Below are 25,748 nucleotides of genomic sequence, written 5' to 3' on the forward strand. Positions count from 1 at the left end.
CAACTTATTTTATATTATTTAAATTATTTTATTTAAATATATATTTTAATGTAGCTTCTAATAGTTATCGTAAGCTTTAACCAACATTATGAATGTCAGATTCATTGGTGTGCAGGTCTTTTGGTCCCTAAACACCAGCAGCTTTCTCAAAAAAGGAAACAATGCCTGTTCATTCTGAGGAAGCTAACATGAATACTACTATCGTACTCCCCAGCTATTTGAGGAGCTTGCACCAAAGAGGTTTGATTATCTGAATGCTTAGGATCACAGACTCAAAGAAACAAAGAAATCTGTTTCAAATCAGGCATTTTGATCTCCTTTCCCTCGAGAGGCTGCAAGTGATTAGATTAGATTAGATTAGATTAGATTAGATTAGATTAGATTAGATTAGATTAGATTAGATTAGATTAGATTAGATTAGATTAAACTTTGTCACTGCACATGTGGGTACAAGGCAACGAAATATAGTTAGCATCTAACCAGAAGTGCATTTTTGCAGTGCAAATAATTAGCATATATAATTAGTATACAAACAAATAAATAATTTGCATATATAAACAATATATAAAAATATATAAATAATTTGCAGATATAAACAGTATACAGAGGGAGGTAAATACAATGAGCGCAAATGAGCAAATGATTATAGGTGGTGCAATAAAGAAGGTATTGTATACCATGAAAATAATTAAATATGTAAACAGTATTCACAGAAGGAGTTATGTACAATGAGTGCAATGATTTAGATGTATGCAATGAGGAAGATATTGTATACCATGATAAATATTTGCATATGTAAACTGTACACATATGTAAACTGTACACAGAGGGTTATATACAGAAAAAGGTTATATACACTGATAACAATGTGTTCAGTCAATGTGTGTGTGATCGGGTGGAGGCAGAGTTCAGCAAAGAAACAGCTGTGGGGAAGAAGCTGTTCCAATTTGTAATTCACCACACACCACTGGCATATATCATGTAAAATAGGAGATTTTCACTGTTTTTGAAGAAATATAAGTTGACTGTGCATTTACCATTGAAATGTATTTCACATTTAAGGGAATTTAGCTACAGCCCAAGTAATTAATCTACTTGAAAAGTGAAATATTTAATTAATATTTTAAAATCATATATTTACAATGTAAATCCTGTAGTTATGTCTGTACTAAATAAAATGGTTTCAAGTGAATACTATAAAACAACAGTGTAATAATACAACTAAATAATGTAGCATACTTTACCAGTAAAAGTAAATTTTTAGTGATGTAGAATAGTTGAACTTTTGTCTGACTGCTCTTCAGTTTCTCCACTCTCCATAGGCACATTTGGATTTGGAATTTCAATTCATTGCATCTGCCATCTCCTCAGCATTTTTATTGGACAGAAGTCCTTCATTGTAAGGGCATTCACAATGAACTTTAAATTTTATTGTCTTTCTTGCATGTATCACAAAACTGCAGTGGAGGGAGCCATTTTTCTGTCTTGTTCGTGACCTCTAAAATAAATAATATTCAGGTTGCATGGAGTGCTTCTTTAAAAAAAAGAAAACCTCAGTGAGTAAAAAAAAACCTCATTATCCATTACTAATTTTTCCACGGTCTGCTTTTGCCCTTGTCAACTCCCCTATTTGTGTAAATTTGTTTAAATGTTTTTTAATAGTTGACTTCTATCTATGATGATTCAGCAATCTATGAATATGTAGCAACTGAGGTCATTGAAATTATGAAGCCGGGAAGGCAATTCATGAAAAGGCAGTCCTGGTGGTGCATTAAAGACGTACCAATTCAGGCAAGGAAGATGGCCTTCAAGACCTGGAGGCAAGGAAGACTAAATTCAAATTTTAGTCACTACATGAAGAATCACACACAGTGCAGCATGTAATGAAACTGTTTATACGTCATAAAATTAGATTTAATAAAACTAAAAAGGGAAGTAAAAAAGTATAAAATATACAAACAGAATTTCAATAAAATTACAATAAAAATAGAATAAACTATATAGAAAGGTAAAAGAAGAAAGTATAAGCAAAAATATAAAAAATATATATGGAAGCAGATTGGTTGTAGAATAGCATGACTATTGTAAAGTGCAGATGTTCAATGTGAGCAATTATAGTGCAATATATGATGTGCATAAAAGTCTGGTAGAGGTAGTGTGTGTAGGCAAGTCCAAAAAAGCTCAGGTTCTAAGTAATGTCCTGGTTGATGGCCCAAATAGTCTGTGGGAAGCACATCGTCATTCTCTCTGTTTGCTCAAGGAGCAGAACTGCTTCCCTGTTGTCAACAGATATAAGAGTCCCTTGTTCATGGCTTCAGTTCCTTTCAGTTCCTCTCCTTGGTCCAGCACCATCTGCTGTAGATCCAATGCAGGTCTGGGATCTCAGCATGGATGGTGCACTCAGCTGATCACACCACCCTCTGGAGAGCCTGTCTATCCTGCTGGGTGTTGTTCACAAACCAGCCTGTTATGCTTCCCATCAAGATGCTCTCATGGAGCATGTACAAAAGGTCCTTAGAACCTTAAAGGGCAGTTTAAAGTCTCATAGTCAAGTAAGGTGGCAAAGATTCTATAAGGTGGCAAAGAGTCTAATGCATTCCTCACCATTGTGTTGATGTGACAGCAACATAACATGCTATTGGCATTCCTTGTCCTCCTAGAGGAAGGGTTTGACAGGGTTCTGAATGAGATTATCTGGAGAACTTTTAGATACCATGGTATCCCAAAGACTTACTTCCGAATGAGCAAATTCCTCTACCACATCACCATGTCATGAATATCATAACTTCATAAATGTTAGGAAGTAAATGGTGGCAGCACAGTTCGTGGACAAAATGATCAATGGTCATGTTATGTAGAGACAAAAGCTCAATAGAAAGGACTACACTCCACAGCAATCCAGGAGGAAACACAGATGCATAGTCAACCAAAGAAACTGTGGCTTGTCCATTTCTTAAGAAGAGTCTAGGCTCTGGCCCGAAAGATGCCTTATTAATGAAAAAACAGAGGAAGATGTTCAAATGAGCAGACACCATTTTGAGATTCATACTAGGAATGAAATTATATGTATTTATTGGGACTTCTTCAAAAGTAACCAAGAGCAAATCTGTTCCCTTTTGCTATGAACTGAAGACAATTGGGTAGGGGATCAAAAAAACAGGAGATGACAGATCGTAATATCAGATTTTCCTGATAATTCACCTATAGATGTGTTAAGTAACTTTGAACATGGCACCTTTTATTTGAATCTACCCATTTCTCAAGTGATTGAAAATATTGGAACATGTGAATTATATAGGTAGCTATAAATGATACCTATTTCAGATCAGAATCCTGTGTGTTTTTGCATGGAATGGGGTCTAACAAATGACCTGCTATAGGCCTCTAATTAGGGTTGTCTTTCCTTGCTGGTGTTACTTGTTCTTAGTGCAGCTTTTGACACCGTTGACCATATTATTCTACTTGATAGGCTAGAAAATGCTTACTAACTTCCTCCCGCTTAACTCTGACAAGACAGAAGTGCTCATACTAGGACCACATGCAGCCAGTGTTAAGCTTACTATTAAAGCACTAAATGGTACCTGGGTGATCTTTTGTTTTCTTATGATCTGCCAAGGCTACTTCAATCAAAAGGCACAAGCTGTTTGGTAGTACCACAAGCAGCAAAGGCTATAGCAAGGGGCAGAACTTTTTGTTACAAAGCTCGGCAGTTAAAGAACAGCCTTCCTATTAGTGTTCGAGATTCAGACAGGCTGAAAACACATTTGTTTAGTCAAGCTTTCTATGAATAGCTTTTCGTAGGTAAAGGAGCAGATCTGGACGGTTTATGGCCATATAGTGTTTGGTGTACTGGGATGTTTGGATGCAGTCACTTTACCACCTTCGCAAGTTGTTCAAGGGTTGCTGACTGTGAAGCAGTCGGACGCTTTATGTCCCAGGAAGCCTTCAAGTCCGTCACTTTCTGGCTCTCTCCTTTAGTTATGCCATCATAGCTAGTCTTGCTGGAGCCCATGTCTGCACTTTGCACATAATGTATGTTGTCTTTAACCATCATATGATCACAAGCATAGCTAATATTTTTCTCCTTTTTCACTCTTTCTCTCTCAAGCTATATGTCCCAACCCAAACTCCCAGTGTGACCGATAGACCTGCCTGATCCATCCAGACGCTCTACCCCTGGTTGGAGTCTCCTCGCTTGGTGGTGTTTACTGCTGCTGGGGATAGATCTGCATGGACTGCCCTTGACTCAGGGTACTGCTGTCGATAGAACCACTTGAAGACTATCTCTGCTTTTGAACTGCCATTTGAAATATTGTGTGCATCATTAGATTTTGCTGTAAACATTGCATCAGTCAACTTTTGGCAGGAAGGAATCAGTGCTAGGTCTGTAATGATGGTCTATTTGTTTCTTAGGAGCTCTTGGTTGCACAATTTCATGTGAATATAAACTATTGAAGAAAGAACATTATTTATATTTACATCATTTACTGTCCAGTGTCACCCAAATGAGGATGGGTCCTGTTTGCATTCCAGAAATTACCCCCAAAAAATTTCAACTGCAAAGCACGAGCTATACAATGTCAAAAGAAATTATAGAAAAATGTTTTAATAAAGCTTTGTCCATTTCTTTCACAAAGTTGCAGTTAAACCAACCATAATGCAGATGCCAATTCTATCCATTTGAAAATCTAAATTAAAACAGTCATCTTGAGGTCAAGTAGTAACTACTAACAGTACAGAGACAAGGACCTGTCTGAATAAGTACTTAAATCCATCATGGGTAAAAATATTTGAAAACGGTAAAGCAGTCCCTGAGAACCTATACAAACAGTAAAAACATTTGAAGTGACTGAAAAGGAAAAACATGTTCTCATTATTGACAATGGTTTAAACATAAGCCTAATGTTGAGCAACATACATGCAACAAGATACAGGTAGGCCTGACAAATCCCAGAATCCTGAAAACAAATCTATACAATCCCTTCTTAAATTTTAGACGCTTTTTCAAAATCAAACAAACATTTTCATTAAAAGAATATAATCCATTCACAGTCAATAAACATTCAGCAAAACCAATTTCAAATAGGAAATTAACTTATATGAACGAGAGCACTGATTAAGACATCATTTGCCTTCCTGGCCCTCCATCAACTTATAGTTCTCTGAAGCATACACAGTATACAAAATTAACACTTTCTGCATTATTTACATGATAAGCTGCAAGTTCTTTGCACTGTGCAACAAATCAGACTCCATAAACAAGCAATAAATGTACAGTATGAGCAAACAACAATTGATGAGCATATTATAATTTAATGGTTCAATGAATTTCTTTGAGATCTTTACAATACCCATCAATATAGAAGTGAATTTTATTGACTATGTGCAGAAATTGAATATTTAAAACATTTAAATAGTCAAAAACAGAAATAAAAACGGGAAACTAACATTTACTCAAGAGTAAAGAAAACAAAAACACTTTGTTAGATGCTTAAAAATGTTTTTTTGTTTAAGACAAAGAAAACGTTCAGCTCAATAAGTCAAGAGTGTTTTAAAGGTCAAATAACTTGACATAATTCAGTTAATGAGTATTCCGTGAGATCAATCTTAGCTGTCAATCATCTCAGAAAGCTCCAACAAAAGGTCATCCTCGCCTTTGCCAGGGTCCAGTTCAATCTCATCCTCCAACCTGTCATCAGTAAATTCATCCAGCAGGTCCTCCAAGTCGTCCACTGTGGAGGAGTTTCCTGCAGGACCACTACTACGCGCAGAAGCCAAACTTGCCCGGCGTGGCCGAGTTTGGGTAGGAGTCCTGTTGATGGGGCTACAAAAAAGTAAAAAGACAAATATATAAATGTGTGAAAATGCCGTGAAAACATTTTGTGGTGTGTTTTAAGCATAATTGGGTTGCCCCAAATTCACACTAGTAAGTGATAAATGCTGGTTTATCTTTCTGTATTGATGCATGTTTATGCTGTGATGCAGAAAATGGGGTTGGGTTTTTACACTGAGTAAAACACACACCATCCATATTATTAGGAACACCTGCACATTCATGCAATTAACTAATTAGCTGAGCATCTCAACAGTTTTATATAAATTAAGAAAAAACATGGGACCAAAAAAAAACGTTGGCCAACGTTTGATAACTTGGATAGACATTTTGTTTTGCAGAATGAAGGGCAGCAAAAACTATGGAGCAAAAAGCTGTGTATTACTTTAGCTTTATAAATCAACAGGGGTTTTTTTTTTTTTTTACCACTTAAGCATCATTATTAGGGCATGTGTAAGATATGACAATCATAGCATATGAAAGGTATTCTGGTGTCATCCTTAGCAATACACATTCACTATTTGCTTTATTCAGAAAAATTTCACACTTGCTCATTTACACAGAATTAGCTAATCAGCACCACAATGAAAATCATGCAGATACAGGACAAGAGTTTCAGTTAACATTCACATGTGATCACAACAACATGTGGAAAAGTACAGTCTCTGTGATTTTAAGCATGGCATGGACTTTGGTATAAGAAGGGTTGGTTTGAGCTGATTTAGGACTTCACACAAGTCGCTAGAGTTTATTATAGAATGGTGAGAAAAACAAAAACATTTAAATGACCAGCAGTTCTGTGGGTGGAAACGCTTTGTTAATATAAGAGGTCAGAGGAAATGGCTAGATTGATTTGAGTATTCTTAGCTGACAGGAGTGGGACCTGAAATGGTCTTCTGCTCCTGTAGCCCAACAGAGTGATTATTTTAGTTACTATGGATCAGTTTTGCTTTTTGGTTTCCTGAAAGATGGCTGACGTATAGTTGGGATTTGAACTCTGGATGATGGGCAAATGCTTAACATACCCAATTCAGCAAACGATGAAAGGCCAGGCCCTCTGGTGAGATCTGGATTAAAACTCTTGAGCAGATTTGTCAGGAAAAAACTGCTAAACCTTAAGCTGATTAACTAAAGCTTAGCATGAATGAACATTTATCAAGTCATTTAGAAGACTGGCTACTGCAATTCTCTGCTGGCAGATCTACCTCTGAATGCAATTCGCCCTCTGAAAATGATCCAAAATACAGTTGCACTACTTGTTTTCAACCGCCCTAAGTTCTCACACACCACTCCACTGCTGACTTCCAGCAGCTGCACGCATCACATTCAAAACAATGATGCTTGCCTAAAAAGCCAAAAGCAGACCAGTATTCTCTTACCTCGAAGCTCTCATCACTCCTCACGCTACACCACACTCCCTGCTTAAATTTTCTCCCAAAGGAACTTTATGCTGATGAAGTACCTAGTGAACCAACCTAGGTTTATGTATTCATTAATAGAGACTTCAAATCACTTTTGTACGTTGCTCTGGATAAGGGTGTCTGGCATGAAAGTGAAGTTCAACATCTCCTATGGCCTGCAGATTCACCAGCCCATTATTGTGTAGTGACCTGGCCACTGTTCTGCAAGAAGAATGGCTCAATGTCCCTCTGGCCACTCTGCAGAACTTATCATTCTCAAGATTAACTGATGTCTGGGCCACAAAAGGATGCCCTACACCACAATAATATTTTATAGTGGTCTAAAATGAGGTGTTTCATTTCAATGTCCAACCACAACTATATTTTATTGTTAATTATGTCTCCTATGGAACAGTTAGAGGCCTGAAACATGCAGAAAATGTAAACATTTCCAGCTCTAAACACATTTATTACTGCTGTTCTTCCTACATTTCCAAACACTGATTCTGAAAAACAGAGCACCTCATACCTTTGTGGAACAGAAAGGGGCTTGGGGGAGCGCTGCTCAGTAGATGACACCTGCTGCACCATGGCTTCATCTTCTAAACTGCAGGATGGTGGAAACAACTAGGACACACAGTAAAAGAATTCTATTATCAGTTAATTTAATTATGCACTAATACTGCAAATTTCTCTGGCAATGTCTAGTGCTTCACCTGAGATTGCTTGCAAGGTTGTTCATCAGTGGTAGGTACAGCATTAAGAGGTTTCACTGCAGCAACAGCAGAGCAATGGATGGCTGCAGCTTTCCTTTTCTGTCCAGGTATTACCTGAGCAGCTGGCTTCATCACTGATGGCTTTACATTCAGTTTGGGCCTCACTGAAAAGCAAACACAAATCACATTGTCAAATTTAACAACTTGAAAGCTGGTTGAAGTTGCTCAATAAACTCCATTATGTTTTTATATTAATACACTACACCTTTTAATTCAGGTGCTTTGCTTGGTGGCATCTTGTTGACTATTTGAGTGTTCTCCCACTGTGGCTCCTGTGAACGATGGCCTAAAGAATCTTCTATTTCTGACACTTGCACAGGAGAGAATGGCTTGGATTTTTTCGGGCTCATTGTAAGAGAGTTTTCCTTGTTCTGCCGCTCTGGAGACTTCCTCTGGGGTACCACAGAAAAGACAGGAGAGGAGGCCTGAGGACTACTGCCTTCTCTTATGGCTGAATTTGCTTGAATGGTTATTCCTGGGCTGATTACAGCAGGAGGCTTTTTTTCACAAAGTACTGAGCCTGTTTTCAGTGCAGCTTGCTCTATCCCAACAGCTGATACAGCCTGCTCCTGCTGCTTGCGAAGTCTTTTCTCTCGCATAATTTCCTCAAAGCTCTTCACTGTTATATCCTGAATGGTGGAGTCGCTCTTTCCACTGGTTACAACAGACTAATTACAAAAGAAACAGAGGGGAAATTTTTAGAATAGTGTTTAATGCAAAGCAATTCTGTCTCAAGATGACTACTAGACAACAAGAAAAACTGGGCCTTGCCTCTTCATTGCAATCCACCTTCTCAGAATCATTCACTTTTTGAGACCTATTGTTGATACCTGCTGTAAATAAAATATAGTAAATATTACCTGAACAATAAACTCTCAAATCATTCCACAAATAACAAACCAATGAAAAACAAATAAATATAACTTACACCCAGTCTTGCCAATGCAAAGAACCCGTCTTTTTGGGACTGGTTCACTTGAACAAGGTGCTTCATTTGTGTTGTCCTGAAGCTTTGCTTGCATTCTGGCAGCTTTTTCTTTACGTATCTCTTCAAGCGTCTTTACTCTGATCTCTGCTGTTCGGTCGGTCAGTTTGATCACTTCACTATTTGTAGGGCCCTCAGTTTTTTCAGTGCTAGTACCACTTTGCTGAGATAGCACCTTTGTTTCCTGGAATTTCTTCTTCTCATGCAGGACCTCTGAGAAAGTCTTTACACTTGGCCCAATGAAAGGCTTATTTACTTTTTTGGTGGAAGTTAACATTTTTGTGGGGACCTCAGCAACATCTCTGACACCTTTGCACTGCATTGGAAATTTAGCAGCCTTTTCCTGACGAATCTCTTCAAGAGTTTTGATGCGGATCTCACCAGAAGGCTTTGACTCACTGTTTGGTGACGTGGGTGCAGTGATATCAGGAGTTATTCCAAGTCTTTCTCGCACTGGTCTCAGAGCTAAAACAGTGGAAATTAAGAGATTCTTTAGTGTAGAACACAGACACACTAGTGATATAAATCAAAGGTATTGAAAGGACACTCACTTTTAACTTTCTGTGGAGGCATATTGATTTTATTCTCAGTGAAGTCAACAAATCCACCAAGGCGCTTAGCAAGGGACCCTTTAAGCCGTACACCTCCTTCCACAAGCACGTCTAAATAAAAGATATGATGTTTACATAATATAAAGCTTGAATTGCTACTAAAAAGTATTAGGCTCTTTCATTTTACATGTTTTTTGCATACAGGAAGTGGCGGAATACATCCAACAATATACCTTCCTCAAATCCTTTTCCAAGCCTGTCTGTAATTTTCCTTTTTCTGGAATCCTCCAAAGCAGGTGACTCTGAAAAAGAGAACATTTGGAGAAATAAAAAGTGAGTAAACTCGGGATTTTATGGTAACCGTGTAACAGGTTTATATGAGGTAGTAGTTTTATCATATTACACTGCCACATTATCCACAAATAAAGTATCCAGACTATCAACATACATATTGTGCTCTGCCATTTAACATAAAATCATAAAACCTTAATATAAACATAAAATTTTCTTTCAAGGGAAATTGACAATAATCAGTCAATAAATATTAAATAAAATCTATAGGTGCATATTTAATTTAACTAAAATGAGAAAAGTACATAGGTTAGGTGGACAGGTTAGACAACTGATTTGTAAAGGGATTACACATGGTTTATTGCATTCTGCATTTTACTGCAGAATCACGTAAAAATCCAACATCCTGCAGAATTTTCACTGCACCTGCTGGTGGTCTGCCAAATACTCCCCTTAGCATTCATATGCTTTATAGAGTAGTATTTACTTAACATTTATATTACTCTATTACTGTATATTACAGTAAATTGTAACGGTTACTTCACAGTAAACGCCAGAACAAAAGCAAAACCCAGCAAAGAGCACAGCTAATTATATTAGACACTACCTACTCTCTTTACACCACACAGTGAAATTACTAACTTCATCTTTTTTATAAGATATGGATAGTTAAAAGTTTTCTCTCAGCCTTTTAAAATTGTAAATAGTGCCATAACTTTCACCCCATAGTTTGTTCTCACATGCATGTAAATATTATTTTGTTTGATTGTGATTCAGTATTCACTTGCTATAAAATCCCTAAATATGTTCTGGGGCAACCGGCTGCCATCCAAAGACATGTAATACCGTGAATGACCTGTGTGCAATTAAATGTTATATGATTTGGGTATATATTCCTGTTACTGCAATGGACAGAGCTTCCAAAATTCCAATTTTTTTTTTAAAGAATAATAACATATTGGTTGCCTGGTCTATTAATTCAATATTATTAAAATTTGTGTCACAGCATAGTGTGGCAATGAAATATCGCATAGCGCCAATAACATTGGTATACTGAACAAGCGTAGAACATACCTAAACAAACAACATTACAAAGACCTAAGAACAAACAAAATGTGTTCATGACATTCTTTTCTTTCTTTTTTTTAACGCCATGCCAGCTTCTATGGCTATATTCATGCGCGAGAGTCAGTTTTTGTTATTCAATATTAAAACTATATAAGATGTTTAAGATTAACTTTTTTTTAGGAACTTTAAAACCGAAGATGGGTTTACTTGTTTAAAAACTTTTTCAAAAGTGTCAACAGAATAAAACAGTTTCCTTCCAGGGGTAAAAGTATTACATTCAAATAGAATATGTTTGATGGACAGAAGGGTTTTACATGATGGACACTGTGGTGGATGTTCTCTTGATAGTAAAAATTGGTGTAGCTTTTGAGTGTCCTATTCTGCATCTTATATACGACTTGATCCCAACGGTTATTAAAAGGAAATGTATGTTTTGTTCCAATGTTTGGATTTGTTTCATGCAGTTTGTTATTTAAACATTGGTTCCATTCTGGTTGCCGTTTATTTTTGATGTATACATTTAAAATTGGTTTCAGATCTGTGAAAGGTATAGAGCATTTGCTTGGTATTTTAGTTAATGCTTTTAATGACACTCATCAGCCATGTTCTGGAAAAGCGCCAATCAGATCTTTACGAACTACAAATTCCATTACTACTTATAAATACCATTAAACAGATAAGATGAGCATTAGTCAAAAATGCAAACAGGAGGCCCAAGTTAACTCTGAAGTTGTTCACCTTGGCACACAGCAGTACATTTTTTGAAAACCCAAAACAGCTTGTTGACAATGACACCTCAATAAACTACTAGGCATATCCCAGAAGAGTTGCAGCTGTAATTGCAACCAATGGTGCTTCTATTGACTTAAGAGAACAAATGTTTGCAGACAAACAAATACTTTTCTGTTTAACACATCACAAAAAAATAAATAAAAACAGATCAAGGGACACCAACTGAAAATATCTATTAAAGTACACTTAGAAAGGTTTTAACACTCCAACATGTGGAAAGGTTCAGGGGGTAATTACTGTCCCATGACATACCATTGGTAGTGACTGCCTGTGTGATAGACTGATTGGTTTCCTTCCCTGTGCCAGTTCCGTTGCCATGTTTTGTCGAGGTGAAACTATCAGGGCTTTGCAAAATGGGATGACCTTAAGATTTAAAAAAAAAAAAAAAAAAAAAAAGTTTATGTATGAACACAATTATGGTAGGTGAAACAAAATTTTAACCCAATGACTTAAATTTTACCTGGTCTGTTTAGACTGGCCTTTAGAGCTTTCCCCAACCTGATTTCCTCCAGTGACTTGATGCCAAAATTTAGTGAGTCATCTGTGCAAGTGATCCATTTTAGTACAATTTCATTTTTCAAATAATTTAACAAGAAAATCAGTCATTAATAGGAAAATCCACTACCTGTACTTGAGCTCAGCAGTTTCTTTGGAGAGACACCAGATACTTCCTCTCCCTCTTCAGAAAACTGATCTACTAACAGCAGTACAGGATAGTTAGGATTTTTAAACTAAACCTGCCTTGTATTGGAGTACAATAGAATTTAGAAATGATGTTACCATCTTCATCATCCTCATCATCCACAGGATTAATGACTACTGGTGGGTGTGTGGGACTGGGGACGCTTTCTTGAGTCTCCACCTTGATTACTCCTCTGAGTTGTGGGTTGGTGGTGTTGGACATGTTAGCAGAAGCAGACGGCACATGGTCATCCTGTGGAGTTTCTTCTTCTTTATCCTTCCTCAGCACAGGACCTGCAAGGTAAACAAACCTTTTGTGATCAGGAGTTAATTATATGTTACCTGCTTTATCTAGGGTTGAAAAGCCAAAAGGTACATTGTGGTTTAAAATGATGTCCAACTGATTTCATACCTTTGTCTGGGGCAACAAAAAGGCCATCAATTAAACGTGGCTTCTCATGGTGAAAAGCACAGTGAAACTTTTGGCATCCCCCTGGCTGATTTTCCCAGTAACAAGGGATTTCTTTGCGGTTTTTCTGTCAGATAGAGCAGAATATATTGTTAGTAAAAGAATACAAGACTTCCAATTCCACATTTGGAAAACACTGAGCATTTAAAAAATATTCAGATCCCTTCTGTTCACAGATTTACAGAAATATTAATGCTAGATGCTGAATAACAATTCAGCTAAAATCAGCTAAAAGTTGTTAATCGCAGGTCTTGAAATACAATAGCATCATGAAAGACTGGAATTATCTCATAACTGTTGAAATAAGAAAAGCTTACCTTTATTTCCATGTGACGGAATTTACAAACATTGCGAAAGCAACGGTTCTCTTTCCAAAGACTGCAGACAGTCTCATTACCCATGGCAGCTTCACAGTGTCGGAAAGGGCAAGCATCGCCCTTCAATGAAAACAAGAACATGGGAGGGAATTAAGAAAATTGGGTGGAGATTCAAAACACACAAAACCCTTCCCATATGCCACACAAGGTAGAAGCACATGTGAACAGGCAATTCTTTGTTTTTTCTTGCTCAAACAATCTGTATTGTTTATGTATACCTTTGTGCACGTCGAATAATAAAAGAAATAGCAATCATCTCCCTTATTGCTCATCCTGGTCAGGGCCAGGGGATACTCTTGCTGGACAGGAAATCTTCAAGTGCTGCTACAAGGCCCTCTGGAGTTTTCCTAGTCAAAGTGCAACAAGAATGCTCAAATCTCCATTGATTCCATGTCTTCCTATTGTTTATAAAAATGCAGAAATGCAAAATGCCATTCACCTGCAGTGAAGATGTCTCCAAAAGGTCTACCTCTTCGGGTTGTCTCCAAGGTGTAAAGGTCCTGAAGGAACACTTGACCGATGAGTTAAGATTGAACAGGGCGAGAGAGAGGCTTTCGTCACTGAGAAACTTGCTCGTCTTAGACTGATTTGTTACAAGTAAAAAGGTGGTGAAATGTCCTTTTCTATTCCTCAATAAAAAAAAAAACAATTGTTTGGTGACAAAAATCCTCAGGCTAAGTGTTCAAGGTGACAGCCAGGGCGAACGGGAATGAAACTCTTGAAGGTGTGTGTGTGCATGTGTGTGTAGGGGCGGGAAGGGGTGTCTTCTATTTCTTCACACTGATTGTGGCAATTTGATGACGGGTGAGAACACTTAAAATTAGGTAAAAGTTTAATTTTCAAAAGAAGAAAAAAAAATCATCCACTGTGAAGGACAAAAAAATAAAAAATAAGTGAGTGTGGAGATAAAAAGAGCCAATCTTCAGAGAAGATATGTCTCCATTTGTTGGCCTCTATCCAAATCCAGTTATCAGGGCTGTAGAAGAAATTCCTTTATAACCTTTAAAAAGAAAAACAAAACACTCCCCACATACTTCAAAGTGGGCAAATGGGTAAGGAATTAAAATATTATTTGAGAATACTTCCAAGTGCCCTAACCACAAAGAAATTACACATTTTGGCAAGCTGAGATTTAGCTTTTCAGAACCAGAAACAGACATTTATCAACACGTACTGAAGTAAGCATCTGCATGTGCAGATTTCATTTTGCACACCATTATGATGTTGGACAAAAAGCCAATTTTAATAATGTGCAATCAAGGCATTACGTTTTAAAATTAGATTTTTTTTGATAAACCAATCTCCAATTTGACTTTTTTTGCTCTGTTGTAAAAGGTTTTGCCTTTGAAGGCCTGTACAAGACATTTTCTTTAAACCCACTGTAGTCTGTATGCAGCATCATAACCTGACATGAATATAAAATGAAACTTAAAGATCTGGTCGATTACTCATGAACCGGTTTTAACTTGAAAAAGCAACGCAAAAAGTAACAACGATATGCATTTAATTTACATCTCAGAGTAACTGCTGTAGCTAGCTAAATAAATAAGTTTCATACACGCTTACTTTAAAATAAAAATGAATAATTCAGAAAACAATAACAGGCAATATAAATGTATGTAAAACAGACAGCCATATATGCAATGTTAAGTAGCTAAATGGCTAACAAAGCGGCTCGTTTCACAACAGGGCCGAGTTTTCTTCGCTGAAAACGAAGCATGCTAAGACAACCCTGCTTGCTGTAACTAGATTAAACAGCTGGTGTTTGTTTCAAACTAATGATAATTTACAGAAAGTCCCGAAGTGAGATATGACTTGATTAACCGTACATGTTCACCAAGGATCAGATTCTTATAACGTTAACTAGATATATGAGCTAGCAGCTAACTATTGCTCGACTTAAGACCATTTACACCGACATTAACGCTAGTTAACTAGCAAATGTACGATACCATTGGCTTACATTCATATTTGACACAAATAAAACGTAGAAATTACCAGTTTCTATGGATATGACTTGTTAAAACCTGTTTTCGTATTAGATCATTGGTCGACGACGGTCCAGGCCTGGTTTAAACGAACAAAATGGCACCACACGGAAGAAACCCAGCAGGCTCAGCAGTCACCGCCCATCCTTTGCTGCGTTCGAGGCGAAGTTGCAACTTGAAATTCCTTATCTACAACCAGAACAGCACAGAAAACTGCGCCTCCAACACGGAGATTTCAGTGCTTTTCTAGGAGTGACGTCAAAGCAGGCATTTTGAGCAGTGTAAAGTACTTTACTTTTTAAATTAGTTAATGACAGTAGTGACTTTAGATCAGTTAATATACAGCATCTGGTTAAATCTATAACGTTGACCTTAATGGATTATCAACATTATTTTTTATTTATTAACATTAATAAATAAATTAGGTAGTGGTTACGACTTTAGCTTACTGATTAGAACAGAGGTGGGCAATTAATTTTCCCAAGGCCTCAATGAGAAAATGGGACTGTTGTGATGGGCTTAACCAATATGCTGAACAAAATGTTTCACATCGTTATAATAATAATAATAATAATAATAATAATAATAATAATACTTTTGTTCTTCTTCTTCTTCTTCTTCTTCTTCTTATTATTATTATTATTATTATTATTATTATAACATCAACTATTTTGCTTTATAAAAATCAGTAAATTATATGATTTTAATTAGCTGCTACTGGTAAGAATACATTTGACGATAAGGCTATGAGAATGTAGAGTAGGTCAAATATAGCAGTAAAAAAATAGTAGAAATGTTAATTACATCACTATTTTATTATAGCATAACACTTTCACTTCTGAAGTTTATAAAAACAATACTGAAAATGTTTATGTTTTGCAGTATGTTAAAGAACAGAAATTAATTAACTTTATACAAAAAGCCAAAAAATACTTTTGATATTTTTCATTTTGGGAATTTTGGCCCACTCTTCTTTGCAGAATTATTTTAATTCAGCCACACTGGAGGGTTTTTGGGCATGAATTGCCTGTTTAAGATCATGCCACAGCATCTCAATCGGATTTATCTTATCTAATTTGGTTTTACAGTCACTGTCTTTACCCTTAACTAATTAAATGCCATTGGTATAACCACATAAAAGTGCTGATGTTAAAAGAAGGGAAAAAAAACCCTCCATCGGCAATATCAGGAAGAAACCAGAGTCCAACAAGTCTCTCTAATACTTTGATACTAGTCTGTGGAATTATAAATCATGAAAGTATACAGTGATAGATGAATAAAGGCAGTGTGTTCAGTACAGTGTGTTAAAAGGATAAAAGAAAGTTCTAATGTAAGAAATGCAGAAATGTCTTCCTATTCTGACTGGTATAGGTATTTAAGTGGTTCAGGTAAATAATTAAATTAGTATAGTATATTGTGTAGTTTGTACAGTATTTTGTATAGTTCATGCCGGCAGCACGGTGGCTTAGTGGTTAGCATGTTCGCCTCACACCTCCAGTGTCTTGAGTTCAAGTTCGAGAGTGTGTGTGTGTGTGCATGCGTGCGTGTGTGTGTAGTTTGCATGTTCTCCCTGTGCTTGGTGGGTTTCCAAAGTCCAAAGACATGCTTCTAGGCTGATTACACTCCCTCCAGGGTGTATTCTGCCTTGTTGCCCAATGACGCCTGAGATGACCCAAGTATAGATCAGATAAGTGGTACAGACAATGAAATGAAAAAAATAGTTCATGCCTCCAACATTTTTTAAAAGTAAATTTTTAAAGGCACCACCTTTAAAGCAGAGGCGTTGCAGCCATTATTAAGTAACTTTAAGTAACCTGGTGAGACACATTTCATCAACATCCAAAAATTAACATCCTGAAGTGTCACTTATTTTATCTTCCTCTACTGGTGCTACCACTTCTTATCTCTCCTTCACCAGAAGAACAGAGCATACACAAAGTACGAAAATAAAAATAAAAAAACTTTATGAATTTAGCTAATTACACCCAGCTTAGCTGCAGTGTGCCCACAAAAATACAGAAGACTAATTATTTATGAACTTTTTCATTTTATCAAGAATGCAGTAACTGCACATCCAATGGAGTTTCGCAATACATTCCTTGAATATTTTTACCTATTCTATAATTTTATGTTTTGACCAGTTGGTGGCAAACAATGGTTTTGATTACTAGTTTCATTAGCAGACAGATGATGATTTTTATTTCAAATATAGAAATAAAACAGAGGCTACAAATAAAATAAATCTGCTAAGACATAATACTCTATTGGTTGTTGTTTTTTTACTGAGGTGGACAGCAGGTATCTCAGAAACAGGGATGAAAATATATAAGTATATTTGCAGGTTCTTTATCATCATTCACTAGATCTTTAGTTTCCTTATAAGGCAGTAAGGAAGTAGACGCACTCAGTGATTTAGTTACACTGGGTGCCAAACACATTCCTGTGTAACAGAACACAATCAAATTGTACATGTTCATACCTTCTTTTTAAGTTTTAAAAAATTATGCCTTTCTAGGAATTATCACATCAATCAATACTAAAATGTTTTCATTTAACAATATGCCTTCCACTCTTACTAGAAGTCTAAAAAATAAAACTTGATAGAACTCATTTAATTATTTTGAATTATTTAGAAGTTTTTAATATGCACTGACAATACAGAAAAGTTAATAAAGTGCAGAGAAGTTGCTGTCTCCTCCAATGTCCTCAGTGTGAAAAAGCTTTTTCACAGACTTTAAAAGGACAAATTTATTAACTAATTGTTAATGTTAATATTTTGATTCAGTAATGGCCTTAAATATCAATTCTTAGATTTTTTGAATGTATTTCCATTCCCAAAACAAATTCCAGTCTGAGTAATTTGTCACTGAGTTGGCTGTTGCTGCCAGCTATAGTCAGTGCTTTGTGGTAAGGCATGGTAATAAATAGTGGTTAAGAGTTAGCAGCTGGTAATCAGCATGTATGCATATAGAGTGAAAAGAATAAATTTGATTAGTGATTTGGTACACTTACAACATTCCCTCATCACAATTCAGATAGATTCATAATTCTTACTGAAAAGCTATTTAAACTGTTGTAAACAAAATGGCAAAATAATAATAATAATCATATATCTAATAATAATAATTATGCAAATCTTATCTTATTTGGGCAAATGTAAATCAACAGTGGAACAGAGTAATTTTGCCTATTTCTGAAAATCAACAAGTCAGTCAGCCTCCTAGCACTCCTCTCTAAGACAGCCTAAGCAGTGTCTGTTATACTGTATAAGTCTGTTTGACACAGAATGTGAATATTCTGTGTCAGAATGAAGAGAAATTGTTCTTGATGTCCTCATGTCAGACACTTTAACAGAAGGTGGGGAAAATTCACCTAACAAACATTAGCTTGCTCATTAAAATGATTATGCTATTAGTATCAGTATCAAATTACTGCATCTAAACTAAACTAACTAAAACTAACTAAAATGTTACCTAACAACAGTTGTTTATCTACTTAGTGATCTCTGTGAACATTTGCAATTTCCTGAAGATTAAAACTGTGGCTAAGATAAACAAATACAATGAATTAAATGGTCTTTGCTTCAATACATTTGTTTTATTGCTCAAAAAATAGACAAATTAATATGGCACAAACATATTTATGGTATTATGTTTAATCTTGACGTTTAAAGTTAATGTAATGATTAATATTGGTGTCAATACACATGTACAACATGATTTAAAATGTTCAGAAAGAAATATTGGTCACATATACATAATTATATGAAATACAAGGGTCCATAAACAAGTGGGATTTTTTTTTTCTTTTTTTAGCATTCTGAAGATAAATTAATATAAATCAATGATTCTACTCCTACTCCTAGATCCTACTGTGTCAGGAATTCTACCTTATATTAATTCCTAAAATTGTAAAATGGTGTTGCTTTTTTACAGAATTCAACTGGCTTTTACTGAAAGCAATTGTATTTAAGGTTTTCCCCAGGTACAGCATTTGCATGTGTCATCAAACACTGTTCCATCTCCACACTTCCTTTCAAATGTTTTACCTCCAGCACAGTCATAGAATTTATTTGGGTCTTCAGGGTGAGCATAAAGGCCATCAGGCTTTCCATTACAGAATCCAGGTCCAGGCTCATGTGTTGTTGTTGTGGTTGGTTTCGGGGTGGTTGGTGGACCAGGTTTGGGGGTAGTGGTAGGAGGTGGTGTAGGCATATCTAGAATGCAAAATCAAGTGGTTAAGATTTGGTTTTGTGATTATCTTTTAAGTAACAGGAGAAACAGGTGCCCATGGCTACCTACCAATATCCAGGAGCTTGCGTAAGTGACCCATAAGAGGATGCTTCCCTTGCCCACAGAACTCACCAGCAAAGTCATCCAGATCCAGAGCCCAAACAAAAGCCCCCCCAAACTTGTTGTCTTGCAGATACTTTACCTGTGAGGAACAGGTAAGTGGAAGAATGTATGACATATGTAAATGTCTTTAAGCCAAAAGTCTTCATTTGCTACTTTTTAAAATTTAACATACCTTGATCTCATAGCTTTCCCTGGTGTCAAAGCCAACCCATTCACCACCCTTTGTGGCATATGGTACTCTCTGATCCTCAATCCACTCAAGTTTTGTTCCCTGAAGGAATCCACAGATCTGGGGAAAGTGATATGTTGTATTAACTAACAGCAAATGCAATTTAGAATAGTTTTATGTTTAATCCTTTCACAATACCTCATAGTAGGACCAGAAGCCGGCCTCCCGGGTATAAGATCCAGCTGAGGCTGGTCCACTAGCTGGAGCTCCCACTCCAGTATTTGAAGAAGTGAGGCGGAATGTACGACCATATGTGGCAAATCCCATCCTTAGTTTTTCCACAGGGGTACCATTGTCCCTCCAATATTTCATTGCATAATCCTGAACAAGAAACAAACAGTTTCTTCAGTTTTGTAATAGACAATAATTGATAGAATTTTAACATTAGACATTACAATGGCAAAAACATTGTGCAAAGAATTTCTCAGAGCATTCTTACAGTGTTGAAGTAAACAAGATCTCCAAAGTCTTGAGATCCCCTATACAAGGGGCTGTTGTGTCCCGTAAAGCTCTCCCAAGTTCCATGGAAGTCATAGGTCATCACATTGATGAAGTCAAGATAGCTAGAGATTTAGTCAAATATTGATTAGGAAATTTTTAAAGAGAAAGAAAGAACATAATTCTTACCTAACTGATGCAATTGCTTTTGTTTAATTGTTACTTACTAATTAAATATTTTTCCCCACTGTATTTTATTTAGAAATACTAAAACTTACTTTGCAATCTTTGCTATTTCATATCCAGCATCAATTGTCCCTTTGCCAGCAGATACTGCAGCAGTAACCATGAGTCTAGGCAGTCCTGTAGCTTTACCTTCTGCCTCATAAGCTTCCACCAGTTCCTAATCAAATTCCGGCAGAATGAGAGGTTAGATCAGACCCAGAAATGAACTCTTTTGAGTCACATAGGTGTATCCTATTTGTATAAGCTATAGTTTATACAAAGTTGTTTACATACTCAAGCCTACCTGGCACAATAAAGTAAATTTCTGTTTGTCCTCAGGAGGACTACCTCTGGAACCTGGGTATTCCCAATCCAAGTCCAGACCATCAAATCCATGTTTCCTTAGGAATGCAATAGACGACTGGATGAACTTTTGACGGTTGGCAGGTGAAGAGACCATGATGGAAAACCTGAGGAAGATTTATTTTTCATGAGTTGCATTGTCTGTACAAGGTCATCTTAAAGTTTTAGACTGTGATATAGTATCCCAGCACTATTATTTGTAAATAACGGAAGTAAGAAAATACTTACTGAGTTGAGCCAAAATTCCATCCACCAACAGCCAAAAGAGTTGTAAGGTGGGGGTTACTGTATAGATTAAGGAAACATCATAAACACAATCTATCTGGTTTCATGCTGGAACTGTAAATTATAAATAGTTAAATTATTACCATTACTATTATCATTACACATCTGAAAATGTTTGTTATACGTACGTTTTCTTTAAAGCATTGAAGGACTGGTAGAGGGTTTCATCATTCCACTCATAAGTGACAAGCTCATTGGCATGGTTAATAATAGAAAAGGCATAAATCAGATGTGTACACAAGTAGGGATCTACATTAGCAGGCATGTACTTCCCAGCTCCAGGTCGGTATTGAGACCAGTTTGTAAAATAGCACGCCAATTGCCTGGAGGTTGCTGTAAAATAAAGATAGAAATATAGATAAAACAATCAAGTAACTGCATTAGAAGTTACAGGTAGTGATTTTATTAGGTATTATGAATTTTATGAATTATTATGAACTCACCAAAATGACACAGAACCAGGCACAAACCTAGACAATACAGAGGATTCATGTCAGTGTAATGTATCTTATTTAACAATCAAATATCAATTTGGAAATAGTTTTCAAATACCTGCAAGAAGTGCGAGCCTGGCCATTTTGATAGCACCTTTTGTATTTTCAGCTGTAATTCTTTTGTCAAGAAAAGAGAGATAACTTTTAGTAATTTGCTTATCTATTTAGGGCTAGACATGTAAATCTGACTTCTATAACAGCTAACCACTCTTTACTATAACAGCTAACAAATCCTACCTGGGGTACTTTCTGGATGAAAGACAAATTTACTTTCAGCTCACAGAGCTTAAATATTCTGGACGGTGGCTTGTCTAATCAGGTAGGAGATGGAAAGTTTATTAGGTCATCCAGAGATAAAGTGTAAAGTGTGGACTGATATGACACATTGTGATAGCATGCTGGCACAAAGAACTCTGGCCTACCTTAAAAAAATGATGGTTCTTTTACAGCTTGTGCCTGTATGTTCTAGTCTTTTCTTTTTTAAATGAAAATGAATTAGAATAACAGATATGCTTATTTTGCTCAGATATTGCTAATAGTTTTCATTATACAGTTCTGTGAGTTGGGGTATCATGATGATATATACTCTCATTCAGTTGTCCATAACAATAACAAAGAAACAAAAAAAAAAAAACCAGAAAAATCTCCTAACTATTTATTATGTATAAGCTTTCATCTTGTGATCAGTCTATTAGTTACAGGTAGGGATTTTATAAGGTTTGTTTTATATTATTAGTTACAGGTAGGGATTTTGTAATATTTGTTTGATTGTTATTGTTTTTGACAACTGAATGGAAAAACATACAATTTCTATATGTGTTTATATACAATGAAATTAACATAAATATCTATAGTAACTTTAATGTGTAGCCAAATTTCTATATTGTTTATCTTCAATTCTATATAGTGTACCTTAAATGAGTTAAATTACATGTGCTAGGGCTATTATTTACACTCTAAATTGTAATTCACACATGAATTTTATCTACTAAGCTATAAAAAAGTTCTTGTGTCCTCATAATCCTTATCTTATCAGGACACAGTGGTTTATGAGGCACCCTTTTATGTCTTAAAAAAAAACCACTGTTTGCCACTAATAAAGATCTACCGTTGGTTATCTTGGGAGGTAGTGACAGCCTCTTAACTAGCATTTTGTTTTCTAAGATCTAATGGATTCAAAGGTCCCCTCCATTTGTCTACACAGCAGAGTCATAGGCCAGAGGAAATTGCCAAATAGTACTTGTGCTGTTTATTTGTACTTGTGTTTTTCAAATGTTTTTTTTTTACATCAAAATAGAGAATACATGTGCTATTTTATTGCCACTTTTGTTTAAGTAAAATTAAACATAAACTTAAAACAAAGCAAGTTCATGTTCATGTAAAACAAAGCAAGTTCATTTCCTGAACAAATCTGTATAAAGATAATCATTTGTTTACACAAGAATTCAAGAAGAAGTCTATGTATCAGCATCTTATCGTCATATCAGTGGTAGAGGGATGGCTGTGACATTAGAACTATAGATAAAAGTGGTCTCCATATGAGGAAAAAAGTCAGGTTAAAACTCCATATGAACTACCCAGGTTTACAAACATGATAGACTTAAATGAGAGAGAATTGTCATAAAAGGATTTAATTCAAATATAATCATAAATAATTTTTCTCTTGTCTCTTAACACAATGAGGCTTTCATTAGACTTCTATTTTGGTAGCAAAGCTCTCTTGGTTGTCATACCCCACCGAGTTGGTTTAGTAGGACTGTAACTAGTTAGATGCAGCAAGTAGAGAAAGGTACAAACTCAATACAGCTTTTACTTTTATTGTGTGGACAGGGGAAACTGAGATTTTGACGAACTGACATCATTGTCTGTGTGCCGGTCTCCTTGATTTTATGAGCTTTGTTTATGAAGATGTTTTGTGCAATGGCAGACTTACGTAGACTAGTGACTGTGCTAATGTTGCTTACTGGACTTTTCACACGCGTGCACATACACACGCACTTAGGTTACTCACACATTATGTTAACGAACAGAGCTGCCGCAACATAATATGAAGCTCACTGCTGCTACATACAAAACTCCGACAACACAGACAGCAATGGCGGTTTTAGATGAAACCCGGTCGGACTTCTACATTCTACAATAAAATTTTCGCATCTCAAGGGCATGGCTTTCCTGCGACACGTCATTGTTGTTAAACTATCGTAATGTCGTAATATTGTAACCTGTAATGGCATTTTGCCTAGGCTTCTGATTGGCAAGGCATGCTCCTGACAACACTTAACAGGGCGTTTTTGTTTTCATGTGGACAAAGATATTTTTAACACATAGGTCGTGTGGACAGAAAAAAAACGAAGTAGAAAAATCTCTTAAAATACCCAGGTATGTGTGGACATGGCTTGAACATAATTTCTTTGTGCATCTGGGTTTTTGTATTTGGGTTTCTAATTCTAATTGTGGTATTATCTTTGGTAACTGATGTGTCATGGTCATGGTGGATCAACACTGGCTGTTGAGTGACTACCATAAATCAGGAGATTTTTTGGAGGTGGGAAGAAACCAGAAAACCCGGAAGAAACCCTTGCTGACACAGGAAGAATGTGGAAAATTCAACACAGACAGCAACCTCGGTAAGTTGCTATTGACCCAGGAAGCCAGCAGTTGTGAGGTGGTGATGTGGCAATGCTGAAATTCCAATAATATATGATTTAAAAAGATTGTGCTTAGATAATTTTCTGATTCATCCTTCACCCTAAACTCTTTAACTACATTAATACTTATCATGAGCTATTAATATCTGAATGCTTTTAGATATTTGCTATCTAAAAGGAAACCTTATCACACCACATGGTCTGCCAGTTATTCATGACTGTTGATCAGATACGCTAATCTGTAAATCCATATGTAATTTTTGTGCCAGTATCTTTGCATCCTGGACAGAGCTCTCTAGATAAGGGGTAAGGTCCAGTAAACTTCACAATGCTCACTGTAAGAGGAGTGTATATTATGAACATTTTATAGTTAATTTTATGCTATTTTATTTTATTATATATTGTTGTTCTGTTGTTTATTGTATATAGATTTTTCATTGTCTGATATTCTGACATTTTGATAAAAGTGTATGATTAACGTTTGTTTTTAAGATAAATATACATAGTGAAGTTAATGTCCATGTAGCTTATTTGAGAATAAAATGTACTTTTAATAAGTAGTTTTTACTTAAAGCAATAATTGTTTATTTCACCAAACAAGAATATTAATGCTAAAGCCCATGAAGCCAGTTCAGATTATTCCAAGAGTATGGAAGCCTTCACATTCAAATTCTTTATACTGTTAAGAATGTAAAAATATAATTTAATTTGATTTGATTTACCACTTCTCTTCGTCACTACACAGTTCCTATTTCATAGAGTTCATGTACTCATGATTCCTCTACATAATTAGAAAATGTAGAAACCCTTCTATGAGCACCTTCCAGTGCAATACCAGCTAGAGTTGTTTATTGCGATATATATGTATTGCGATATATATATATATTGGATCGGACCACATGGACCAGCCTTCTCACCCCACATGCAACAATGAGCCTTGGCCGCCCATGACCATGTTGCCGATTTGCCAATGTGCCTTCCTTGGAGCACTTTTGATAGATACTGACCACTGCGGACCAGGAACACCCCACAAAAGCTGCAGTTTTGAAGATGCTCTGATACAGTGGTCTAGTCATCACAATTTGGCCCTTGTTAAAACTCGCTCAAATCCTTATGCTTGCCCATTTTTCTTGATTCTAACATGTCAACATTGAGGAAAAATGTTCTAATATGTCTATATCCTTGTGCCATGTGTTCCCCAGGTAAGAGATGCACAAGATTCAAGAGTTTTATTGTCATATGTACTAGTACATTGAAATTCTTACTTTGTTTACTCCTCTCAACCATCAAAATGATGCAAAAAAAATGTGATTCATCAGACCAGGTCACCTTGTTCCGTTGCTCTGTGGTCCAGTTCCAATGCCCATGTGCCCATTGTTCCCGCTTTTGGAGAAAAATTTTGAAGATTAGTGGTCACAAACAATTGCCCACAGTAACACCAACAGAAGGGAACCCATCCTCATTTGGGTGTCACTAAACAGAAAATAATGTAACTGTAGC

General features: G+C 36.1%; 2 protein-coding genes across 7 annotated transcripts; both read right to left on the reverse strand.

Annotated features, from left to right (window-relative positions):
* Positions 1 to 4,586: 4,586 nt before the first annotated feature.
* zc3h11a (zinc finger CCCH-type containing 11A) lies at positions 4,587 to 15,367 on the reverse strand. Of its 6 annotated transcripts, none has more exons than XM_058373324.1 (17): positions 15,222 to 15,367; positions 13,663 to 14,256; positions 13,442 to 13,570; positions 13,164 to 13,283; positions 12,790 to 12,913; positions 12,477 to 12,671; positions 12,322 to 12,393; positions 12,157 to 12,237; positions 11,949 to 12,059; positions 9,779 to 9,847; positions 9,546 to 9,656; positions 8,938 to 9,459; positions 8,781 to 8,842; positions 8,215 to 8,677; positions 7,950 to 8,113; positions 7,763 to 7,860; positions 4,587 to 5,824 (listed from the first exon to the last, which is right to left on the reverse strand). In XM_058373324.1, exons 3-17 carry the CDS (start codon positions 13,493 to 13,495, stop codon positions 5,608 to 5,610), a joined length of 2,463 nt encoding a protein of 820 aa, XP_058229307.1. In that variant the 5' UTR covers positions 13,496 to 13,570; positions 13,663 to 14,256; positions 15,222 to 15,367; the 3' UTR covers positions 4,587 to 5,607. The 6 variants fall into 6 exon arrangements, with proteins under 6 accessions (XP_058229307.1, XP_058229308.1, XP_058229310.1 ...); XM_058373325.1 differs by having other exon boundaries at positions 13,663 to 14,199; positions 15,222 to 15,349; XM_058373327.1 differs by having other exon boundaries at positions 13,663 to 13,723; positions 15,222 to 15,313.
* Positions 15,368 to 18,834: 3,467 nt separating this feature from the next.
* LOC131342436 (acidic mammalian chitinase-like) lies at positions 18,835 to 21,866 on the reverse strand. Its single transcript, XM_058373330.1, has 12 exons — positions 21,838 to 21,866; positions 21,659 to 21,717; positions 21,550 to 21,576; positions 21,235 to 21,439; positions 21,050 to 21,106; positions 20,763 to 20,928; positions 20,512 to 20,636; positions 20,235 to 20,358; positions 19,934 to 20,116; positions 19,739 to 19,855; positions 19,513 to 19,645; positions 18,835 to 19,427 (listed from the first exon to the last, which is right to left on the reverse strand). Exons 2-12 carry the CDS (start codon positions 21,681 to 21,683, stop codon positions 19,180 to 19,182), a joined length of 1,410 nt encoding a protein of 469 aa, XP_058229313.1. The 5' UTR covers positions 21,684 to 21,717; positions 21,838 to 21,866; the 3' UTR covers positions 18,835 to 19,179.
* Positions 21,867 to 25,748: the final 3,882 nt, after the last annotated feature.

Source organism: Hemibagrus wyckioides, linkage group LG21 (genome assembly GCF_019097595.1).
Source record: "Hemibagrus wyckioides isolate EC202008001 linkage group LG21, SWU_Hwy_1.0, whole genome shotgun sequence".
In the NCBI taxonomy this organism is placed as follows: Eukaryota; Metazoa; Chordata; class Actinopteri; order Siluriformes; family Bagridae; genus Hemibagrus; species Hemibagrus wyckioides.

Excerpts from the sequence above, each read along its gene's own strand:
- LOC131342436 (XM_058373330.1), bottom strand. The coding sequence starts at position 21,683 with ATGGCCAGGCTCGCACTTCTTGCAG. Across the intron at positions 20,637-20,762 it reads AATTTACTTTATTGTGCCAG|GAACTGGTGGAAGCTTATGA; the intron begins GTAGGCTTGAGT and ends GAATTTGATTAG. Across the intron at positions 20,117-20,234 it reads ATCTTGTTTACTTCAACACT|GATTATGCAATGAAATATTG; the intron begins GTAAGAATGCTC and ends TTTCTTGTTCAG.
- zc3h11a (XM_058373324.1), bottom strand. The coding sequence starts at position 13,495 with ATGAGCAATAAGGGAGATGATTGCTATTTCTTTTATTATTCGACGTGC. Across the intron at positions 12,394-12,476 it reads TGATGAGGATGATGAAGATG|TAGATCAGTTTTCTGAAGAG; the intron begins GTAACATCATTT and ends TACTGCTGTTAG. Across the intron at positions 9,848-11,948 it reads ACAGGCAGTCACTACCAATG|AGTCACCTGCTTTGGAGGAT; the intron begins GTATGTCATGGG and ends TCTCTTTTTCAG.